The 10,969-nt window shown below is 40.4% G+C and overlaps 1 protein-coding gene across 1 annotated transcript in view; it reads left to right on the forward strand.

Annotated features, from left to right (window-relative positions):
* Positions 1-10,969, forward strand: part of LOC109469101 — a 69,162-nt gene that overhangs the window by 23,401 nt on the left and 34,792 nt on the right. Inside the window, exons 35-51 of the mRNA XM_019767484.1 lie at positions 146-252; positions 374-432; positions 654-817; positions 1,351-1,662; positions 2,008-2,225; positions 2,533-2,665; positions 3,272-3,583; positions 3,885-4,102; positions 4,486-4,618; positions 4,784-4,890; positions 5,133-5,191; positions 5,639-5,808; positions 6,109-6,420; positions 6,739-6,759; positions 6,938-7,249; positions 7,702-7,921; positions 8,202-8,341. Coding sequence (XP_019623043.1) covers positions 146-252; positions 374-432; positions 654-817; positions 1,351-1,662; positions 2,008-2,225; positions 2,533-2,665; positions 3,272-3,583; positions 3,885-4,102; positions 4,486-4,618; positions 4,784-4,890; positions 5,133-5,191; positions 5,639-5,808; positions 6,109-6,420; positions 6,739-6,759; positions 6,938-7,249; positions 7,702-7,921; positions 8,202-8,341 — 2,997 coding nt within the window. The remainder of the gene's footprint in view (positions 1-145; positions 253-373; positions 433-653; positions 818-1,350; positions 1,663-2,007; positions 2,226-2,532; positions 2,666-3,271; positions 3,584-3,884; positions 4,103-4,485; positions 4,619-4,783; positions 4,891-5,132; positions 5,192-5,638; positions 5,809-6,108; positions 6,421-6,738; positions 6,760-6,937; positions 7,250-7,701; positions 7,922-8,201; positions 8,342-10,969) is intronic.

Raw genomic sequence — 10,969 nt, forward strand, 5'->3', positions numbered from 1 at the left:
CCCCACACACACACACAAAAACTGCCGATCCGGGAACGCCTGAAAAGGAGGCTAAGGTATGTGCAGCATATAGCAAAAGTTTAGCTTTCTGCATAGTCTTTTGAGTTGATTTTGTTATTATAATAATTACTTGATGTCTTTTTAGTGGTGGTCTTCACCGAGCTGACGTTACCTGATGAAGTTTTCACTGAAGAGCTCAATAACATGAACAGTTCGCGGTACCGTATGCTGGCCGGGACTTTGAAAAGAGAGGTAACACATAAGTTCTGTCACCTTCAATATGACATCTCTTAAAGACAACAATTTGTATTGCTTTTGGTTCCACAACAATATCTGTAGGTATTGGCCTAATATTGTTATCCTTTGTCCACAGGTATCCAAAGCCTTGAAAGGCATTCCGAGCTTCCGACAGGCAACTGTAGAGAGTTTTCGGTAAATATAGATTTTTTTTTACATTGACTGTTGTATCTGCTGTATTTTGTTCAAGAAATTCAAATCAGTCGTCTTTCATTGAAAAAAAGAATCAAGTAGCAAATGCTACAGCCCTAACTGACTTTAAGTATAGTTACTGTAGTGTTTTGCTTTCATTTCGGAAAATCTTACTTGTTGTGGCGGGCTGTGACTGTATCATTGATCGTCGCCATCTTTTCCAGCTCGGGAAGCGTGATTGCCAATCTTGGAATTGAGTTTGAGAACACCGGACAACCTGGGGTTTCAAATGAGACTGTGGTAGGAACTCTCCGGCAGTACATTAACGAAACTGGAGGACGTCTTGGTAACCTGAGTGTGAGCCAAGTGGACGTCGCTGTACCAAAAGGTAATATATAGCAGGGGTGGGGGAGGGGGTATGAATGTCAACAATGTCAACGAATGACAACAATGTCAACGATGTCAGGCCGTACATTTCTTGAGGTTATAACGAGTCGTGAAAAGTGTTTGAATTCTTTCGCATTTCATTGTACAATTAACTTAACTTAATACAACTGTATCAAATATTTAACTTTTCAATGTATTAAATATTGACCGTTAACTGAAAAAATCTAAAGAGTAAAACTTTTAGGTTGAATGGGCCAGCTAGCACAGAAATGCAGCTTTGTCCGTTAATCCTTTTCTAATATATTAAGTAAACAAGCATATGTTAAGGTACATATTTTGTCATTTAGATTGAAATCAGATGGATAGAGTCGGATGAAATATTCTTTGTGGTATGTACTGCTTTAAGAACTTCTCCATTGCATTACATTACATTCGGACAGCAAATAGATGATGAATGCATGTTAAAAATCAATTGAATGTACAACTGGCGTAAAATGGTACTACTTTTTTCTTACATATTTATTGTTTTCGCAGTGGAGATTCGTCTTGTTGGAGGAAGCAACCCTTACGAGGGCCGTGTAGAGATCCGACTAGGTAACGGAGAATGGGGCACAATCTGCGATGACAGTTTTGATATCAACGATGCAAATGTAGTCTGCAGAAAACTCGGATATGGATTCGCAACGTCATACGAAGGGTCTGCGTATTTCGGTCCGGGCAACGGGTCTATTTGGTTAGACGATGTTGAGTGTGAGGGAGATGAGGAAAATCTACTGGACTGTTCATCCTCTGGATGGGGCCAACACAACTGCGGCCACTACGAAGACGTTGGAGTCGTCTGCGCAGGTAAGTTTCTGCATTGATATTGAAAGTCCTAAAAAGAGTAAAAAGTCTACTTGACAGTATATCAAACATCTTGCTTGGACAACAGAATTGTACCAATAGTAGTGTTCTTTGTGAAGATGAAGGATTCTCTGAGCTATTGGTCAGCAAAATGCTAAATGTTGTTTTTCCTCTATTCATCGCCGTATTCCGTTCAGTACAGGACAGAACATTTGATCTCTCAATCAATTTCTGAAGAGTCCGGTTATATCTAAAAAATCTTGCTTTAACATCTTAACAGCGGTATGGTTGCCTTTATGGTTGCCTTCAATGTGCATTATCGTCATATTACCCATCATTTATTTACAGTACAATGTGAGCCCATCATCATCGGAATGTGCAGAAATGTTGTGCCATACAACCTCACGGCGTTCCCCAACCTGCTGGGCCATGTTTCCCAGCAGTCTTTCCTCACCACCCCGGAAAGTGTCAGCGTAATCACCGCTCTGATGAACAGCGGCTGTCATCCTGATGTAGAATTCGCCGTCTGCTCTGCACTGGTGCCAAACTGTATCGACTCGGTGCAGGTACGTCTCTAAAACGTCAGGGAATGAGGCATAGATGGTTCTTAGTTATTGCCAAAATAACATCACATGCTTGTGCAAGGGATGCTAAATTCATAGTATTATTTACCACTCTTTGAAAATATATAGATGCATGCAATCTGTCTTTAAATTACATAAGATATCTCCTTTTTCTTTCTCTCTCAAAACAATACCCTTACTAGGACAGTAAAGGCTGATATGTAGATAGAGTATCGAATTAAAGATAGAAATTTATTTTCATACGTTGCTCCGAAAAGAAGTATAATTTTTCCCGCTCTTCTTCTTGCAGAGACCACCTTGTAGGGACTTCTGCGATGATGTTAGGGCAAGTTGCGAACAGGTCCTGTTGGACATGGGACAGCCCTGGCCAATAGACTGTAACAGTTTAAATACCCGAACTCAATGCACCACACCTTATGCAGGTAAGTGACAGGATCTTTGATTATTAATTTGTAGCAATTGAACATACACGTGCATAACACACAAACACACACACACACACACACACACACACACACACATTTAATTAAATTAAGCTATGGGTCGATTTTGATGTATTTGGTATATGGATAAATCATGATAACGCCTCAACATTATTCGATTTCTCCCCTTAGTGGCTTGTTATTATGGTACTGCTGTTGAACTTCCTGTTTTGACATCTTGTGATATGGACATGCTAGGGTAATGTATACGTAATGCGTCACGCTGAATTACGTTAGGTTTTACAGCAAACAGTACTGCAAACAGTCCATATCACAAGATTTCAAAACAGGATGTTCAACTGCAGTACCATAACAAACCACTAAGGGGAAAAATCTAATAATGTTGAGGTGCTATCACGACTTTTTTAGTTATACATGTAGCTATGTACGTCTCCAGAAACTAGACATGAACAACCTAATAAATTTCGTAAATCGCAGCGATGCCAGTTATTATTACCGCACAGACCCTTTATGTCATCAATTAAATGTACAAGTGCACCGTGAAATTTAAGTTCTTTTTTTTGACATTTTTTTTTGCTTTCATAGCGGAGATACGTCTTGTCGGAGGGACCAACCCGAACAAGGGTCGTGTAGAGATCCGGCGAGGTAACGGAGAATGGGGCACAATCTGCGATGACAGCTTTGACATCAACGATGCAAATGTCGTCTGCAGGCAACTCGGATATGGACTCGCAGCATCATACGAGGGCGATGCTTTTTTCGGTCCGGGTAACGGATCTATTTGGTTAGACGATGTTGAGTGTGAGGGAGATGAGGAAAATCTACTGGACTGTTCATCAAATGGATGGGGTCAACACAACTGCGGCCACTATGAAGACGTCGGAGTCGTCTGCACTGGTAAATTAGTCACTATATACATATATTTACAGTATATACCTTTTCAATAACAGGAGAAAATTGGTTGGCGTTGTCTGTACGTAAGGATTCCCTTCATATAAAGTTATAACCTGAGAACATATTTGCTTAATTAACCGCCCTTGCATATGGTAAGCAAATTAATGATTTTTGTTTGTCTCAATATGTCGACTAATTTCATCTAACACAGGACAAAATCATGTCTGCATTCAATTTCGGAGTATCATGTTATATTTATCATAACTTACTTGACTATGCCTTGCCTTATCCATTATTCACACAGTACAATGTGAGCCCATCAACATCGGGATGTGCAGAAATGTTGTGCCATACAACACCACAGCGTTCCCCAACCTGCTGGGTCATGCTTCCCAGCAGTCTTTCCTTACTGACCAGGACAGTGCCAACGTAATCACCACTCTGATGAACAGCGGCTGTCATCCTGATGTAGAATTCGCCGTCTGCTCTGCACTGGTGCCAAACTGTATCGACTCGGTGCAGGTAAATAAATATCTAAACCAGGGGATTATCTGTTTTTGTTGATGATTCTCACTTATTGTCGAAACATTTTCATGCCTGCCTGCGATATGCGCAAATGATAAGTTATTCACCGAGTTACTCTTGTATGAAAGACGAGAGTTTATTATACTATCTACTCCACTTTGGACGTAGATATGGCTAAAGATGTATTCAGTCTATCCTTGAATAAAACGCAAGTAATTGCTTTCTCTCTCTTTGTAAATAGATATATTTAGATAGAGGGAGAGAGGCCCCACTATAAATACGATGAAGACAGAGATGTACGTAGTGAATCAACATAAACAGAGCAATGTACCTATACATGTGGTTTTCGAGATGTCTCATTTTTTGTTCTCTTGCCGCAGATAACTCCCTGTAGAGATTTCTGCACTGATATCAGGGCAAGTTGCGAACAGGTCCTGGTGGACAGGGGACAGCCCTGGCCGTTCGACTGTAACAGTTTTAATACCCGAACTCAATGTATCACACCTTATCCAGGTAAGTGACATTGTTTTTTTATTATTATTAATTCTTTGAAACAGTTGAGCATGCCATATATACCAATAACCCTATTAACATATATATGTGTAGTGCATACGATAGCATAAATATTTTTACACACGTCAATGTTATTTTTTAATAAGTATTCATTGTCTATTTCAGTGATCATCTCTACTGAATTGACGTTACCTGATGAAGTTTTTAGTGAGGACCTCAATGATATGAACAGCTCTCGGTACCGGATGCTGGCAGGGACTTTGGAAAGAGAGGTAACATACGCATATAGGCACCAAGAGTTAAATAATACATAGAGAGACAATTTGACTCTAAACTGACCAAAGCGCAAAACCACGTCTATACGTTAAACAAGGACAGCGACAACAACAACAACACATACTTGTACACGTCCTAAATACTATGATGTCACGTCTGAAAAAAAAACACAATTTCATTGTTTGTGTGCGCACGTTTACGTTTTAATACTATGTATGTCTGTATCCTATATCCACAGGCATCCAGAGCCTTTCAAGCCATTCCCAGCTTTCAACAAGCAACTGTTGATAGCTTTCGGTAAATATACATTTTTGATGTTAACTATTTTGTTTTAGACACTGTATACATGTAATTGATTTCTAGTTTAAGAAAAGAAGAATCAATTACTACGCCAGTTATTAATAACAGCCAGCCTTTAAATACGTCGAAATGCTTCAAATAATGCACTGCATTCAAACAGTTCCGAATCTACACATTCTATTCTCCCAGAGTGTGAATACGCAATCTCTCAATCATTTGTAGAAAAGTCAGAACAATAATTGCTTGCAAGTGCAAGCAAATGCTTTTCTCTTTAACCCGAAGAAATTACTTGTTATAGGATTGCCTTTGTATGAAAAAGAACAATACTTCTAGTATTATTCTTATTAAAACTTTTTAATTAAACCATAACGTTTGATATAATTGAGGTATGCCTTCACTGTGTAGGAGTGCCAAATCAACGCCTTCCGATCCCCTTCTTTTCAGCTCGGGGAGCGTCATCGCCACTCTTGGCCTCCAGTTTCAAAACACCGGACAAGCTTTAGCTTCTGATGAGGCTGTGGTAGCAACTTTCCGGCAGTACATCAGCGACAATGGAGGACGTCTTGGTAACCTACGTGTTAGCCAAGTGGAAGTCGTTGACGTTGTGACTCCAGGTAATACACATTTGGCGATGGCGTTATGTATAACAACGAAAATGTAAAGAGTAGCTTAGTCGTCTATAAACGTAAGCTACGTGCAATGGTGCCGTTCATGTGTTACTCAAATTTATAATCGTTGCACGTGCAATACTGAGGTGAATTCTATAATTTTATTCTCAAAAAAAGCTGCTTCGTATACAATAATATACATACAATAGCAAAACAATGAGTTGTCACAGTTTGAACGTAAAAAACTATGCATTTCTCATTGATATTTAAACTTAATCGGAAATTTCTCTTTCTTTGTCTCAACAGCGGTAATACGGCTTGTTGGAGGAGCTACGGAATACGAGGGTCGTGTGGAGGTCCGGAATGGTGACGGAGAATGGGGCACGATCTGCGACGACTACTTTGACATCAGCACAGCAAACGTCGTCTGCAGGCAACTCGGATTTGGCTATGCTCTCGAATATACGGAATCAGAGGTTTTTGGGGAGGGCAGCGGTCCTATTTGGTTAGACGATGTGCGGTGTGCGGGAGATGAGGAGAGTTTACTGGACTGTCCATCCGGCGACTGGGGGGAACACAACTGCGACCACGATGAAGATGTTGGGGTCATCTGTTCAAGTAAGGAACCTTGTAAACTTTGCAAAGATAGCCTGCCAAGTAGCTAGTGACACTATCCTTCAAGGTCACAAAGGTGTATTGCAACATCGTTTATTAGATAGTACTTTAACTGCAATGTTTTTTTTTTATTTTGAACATTGCATGAAGCTGTTGCTCAAAATCGAATGTATCCTTCATTTCTATTACATAATACAGAATGTATGGATTTTTAAAGTGACTAGTATGTCATCCTTTTGGTCTTCTTTCACGATCAATGTTGCTAAATACGTCGATGAAGGGTAGACATTCAGGTAACAAGATCTCTGATCTTTTTTTCAGATACAACAGGCAACGTGTCTTGTAAGTATATTACCATTACTTTTGTTATCATCTAAAATAGAGCTTGAAATGCCACTCAAAACTGTGTTAAGGAACCATAAGCACAAATGCTTGGCGTTAGAAGTAGGCGCTGACGAACTGAATGCAAACTTTGAATTTTAAGTACCATTTACTACTATTTACATATTCATTTTCACAGTGGAGATACGTCTTGTCGGAGGAACTAACCAGAATGAGGGCCGTGTAGAGATCCGGCTGGGAAACGGAGAATGGGGCACAATCTGCGATGACAGCTTTGACATCAACGATGCACATGTTGTCTGCAAGCAACTCGGATATGGACTCGCAGAATCATACAGAGATTATGCGTATTTCGGTCCGGGTAACGGTTCTATTTGGCTAGACGATGTTGAGTGTGAGGGAGATGAGGAAAATCTACTGGACTGTTCATCCTCCGAATGGGGCCAACACAACTGCGGCCACTCTGAAGACGTTGGAGTCGTCTGCACTGGTAAAAGAGTCTGCATATACACATATTCACTTATTGTATGCATTTTGAATGACAGGATAAAACTAATCTGAACTTTATTTTGAATATATTGCCGGAACGCAATTTCATACACTCGTGAGGCATTTGGGTTGTTAAAAAACGGTAAAAGTGTATAAAAATTATTTGCCTACACTAACTTTAAACCACAATATAGGTCATTTGGTTAAAATGAACACGAACTTACCGAAGAAGAAGGAGAATAATGAGCACCAGGATTGACAATATATTTAATCCATATCTATGGTATAAAGTGATTGAATAGTTAACATCTGCCTATATTTAACAAAAAAATCGAAATTACCTTTTGCTTTTATATAGAATCAATTCTTTTAATTGTATGCTTTTAGAAACATGATAGTTGATGACAAAGTGTAGCTGGCTAATGATCAAGTGGTTTAACAATGCTTTTGCAGGAAGGTCAGAGTGCGACCCAATACCTTTCGGCCGCTGTCAAAACCTGCCCTACTCCGGCACGTCTTTTCCGAACTGGTTAGGGTGGCAGGGACCAACAGATGCCATCGGAAACGCAACAGCGATATTTGCAGCCCTTGACCAGATTTCTGATTGCCACAAGGACTTGGAGTTCTTTTTGTGTTCACTGTATTTCCCGTCGTGCACGTCGACAGGAATCAAGTAAGTCACACTAGCAATAACTGACATCGTCTATTAATTTATATGTTTAGAAAACACTGACTACTATAATTACCCTGTCTTTAAGAATAGGCCATGTTTGAATTATTGATGATTCAATTGTCTCTTATTGTCTTTACGTAACATTTGTCTTAAACGAGTTGGTAAAGATAAATCTTCATGTTGGTTATTTCTGTGTGTATGCCTATTAATTCGTGACCAATGGATTCTTGTGTTCATTTGATAAAGACGATATAACTTGTCTCCTTTTCATCTCTCTTAGATTCCCATGCCGATCTCTCTGCGATGAGATCAATAACGCATGTGCACTACGCGCCCTTGCCGTTGGCATTCCATGGGACACCGCCGGCTGTGTCACCCTGCCAGTTAGCAGCTACCAAGAAGGGTGCATCGCTCCTAAAGGTGTGGCCAGCGTTGTTACTCCGTGAAGGAGGTCAGGACCTCCGGACGGAGTGTTGTAATCGGCTGATTTTTCATGTTCGCAGTCAAAACACTGGGTTCTCTTTGTGTAATCGGCACGCAATTTTATACGCCGTCTGCGGGCATGCCCGTGTTGATGCACGAATGTGTATTTTTGCCGTTGCTGCTTTCGCGGTCAATGTAATATCGCAGACGCACCCCTACAATTACGAGGCGAATTGGAATGGTCCAGAAAAACGCGTTGTTTGGAATAGCAGTGGGGGGGGGTAAAAGGTTCATGCAGATACGGGGTGGTTTTTATAAGTGGTTCCAGATGTTTTTGCCCATGGTTAAGAGATGCCAAGTTTTTTGGAAGATGTTCGCAGCCAAAACGCATTCTTCCGTACGTCGCATTTCTGTGTAATTTCGCATGTGGTGTTGCATTATGTCCGGGATGATGCACGTCTTTTTATTTTTACCGTAGCTGTTTTGATATTGGAGTAAATGGTTATTTTTTAAACATCCCCATGTCGTTGAAATGTTGTCGTCCGTTTATGTCACCGGTAGTAAGTCGAGTAAGTGGAGTAAGTCGCGGCGGGGCTGATGGGGACGGAATGTGGGGTGGTCAGAGGTCAACATTAGGAAATGTTAATACCGATGACGTAATCCTATCGATTTCAAACTGGTCGGGTGTGGCGACCTAGTGGCGGCGTGTACTAGTATTTAGTCACGTAGCAACTGCATGCTGGCCGCTTGACTGTACACATGGGCAATATTTTTTGGGTTGGGTTGGGCCGCTCCATAGTGTTAGTGGAGCAGCTCTTTGGGAAAATGGACAATATTTTTGAGCAACCCATCAATGTGTTCTGCCTCGTGGTCGGATGTGGTCTGGGGCTGGTAAACCACACATACTAGTAGATCGGATAATTTAATGATTTGCTAGTTGTAAAGGCGTCTTGTAGTATGAGCCGGTATATGAAGAAGTAGCCTGTGTTACACAATCATGCTTTCGGCCGGATTGATGTGCAACTGTTACTGCGCTAATGCCGACCAGTCGCGCTGTCCTGATACACCGCGAATGTGCGAGTGTTCCCTGTAGACAGTCCCGGGAGTCATTTCTTTCGCACATTCCAGGAGCCAAACCAAATACGTTCATGAGCCGAGTCCAAAAAACCGAAACGTGAAAATCGGATGATCGGACCTGATGTACATTTCTCTTTCTGTAGATTGTACACACAATACTCACATCTTAAGATAATCTGGCCATGGCAGGTAAAAAAAAGTAACCCTGAATCATACTAGATTAGCGTAAATGCATGTTTATGCGTTCAAAACAAGAAAAGAAATTGTTTCCCGGTATTAATCTCTTGAGACACGGCGCTGAATATTGACGCAAAAATATTCCGGGCATCGCGCGCCCTTCCCCGTATGCAAATCCCGCGTCACGTGTCGGCATTTCGCATCTCTGATTGGTTGTTGCGTCTTAAGATGACTGAGCCGACGCGCGTTTAAACAATTTTTCTTTGTTCGATTTATCACACTTCACAGAGAATTGTCGCCAATGGCTACTTCTTTTTGTTGCAATATATAATACTTCACGGAGAATTGTCACCTATGGCTTCTTGTTCTGACTTGTAATGAAGAGACTATAATGATTTTATTTTCATTTTGGCATATTTCATGGTGACAGATTATAATTACTGGTAATAGGTCCTTTTATATAATGTAGGTACTTACGAAAGATGCGTAATACCGTCGTAACACCACATTACTGATAGCTTTATTCTGTCTTGTTTTCAAAACGGTTTGTGGAATTCCTTATTGATACGGTTATTACGGTGGATGATGGCTGTAACTAATATTTTTTATACGTGATTCTTTTTTGGCCCGACAAAGCATACAGTGACTTTTTTATGGTTTTCTACAACTAAAGATCTAAAAAAATTAAATACATGTAACGTCATCCTACATACAGACTATCATGTATGTATACAACAAATTACGTACAGAATATATTTCAGTGGTAACAATAAATGTTGAACTATTCTCTTACATGTAGTCTCTAAGATTGAAGCATTCAATTCTTCAATATATTTCCCTCTTTTAACACTGTATTGGTTATCTCTCCCCCGAGAATGTTATTGAATTTATCTACAGGATCTAACGTACTGAAATCAGTTGCACAAGCGAAAAAAAACGGAACAGCAATAGGCGCTTATCATAGTAGAGTGTACATTTCATTCTAAAAAACGTTAAAGGTCAGAAGCCACTCCAAGACGACTTAGTTTTATTGTATGTGCCTATGGTATTATTAATCAGAAACTCTGTTCGTTTACGGTATATTTACGCGGTTCGCCCATTTTATACACAATTTGAACGCCCCGCCACTAGAAAATCTATTCCCCGCTCGACTAGCTTCCGGTTACGCAAGCAACCAAAAATGACGCATTACGGGGGAACATGATCCAGCTTGTTTCAGCCTGAACGCTTGGCAGCCATATTTGTTTTGCTTGTTTGCACGCTTGGCCGAAAGTTTGTACAATCGTAGAGGTATAGTATGTACCAATTAAAAAAAAAAGGTATTCAAGGGGAGTCATGATGTTCTTATAACACATCTATAGGCGGAGATTC

This window comes from Branchiostoma belcheri, unplaced genomic scaffold, assembly GCF_001625305.1.
Source record: "Branchiostoma belcheri isolate BF01 breed outbred unplaced genomic scaffold, Haploidv18h27 scaffold20, whole genome shotgun sequence".
NCBI lineage: Eukaryota > Metazoa > Chordata > Leptocardii > Amphioxiformes > Branchiostomatidae > Branchiostoma > Branchiostoma belcheri.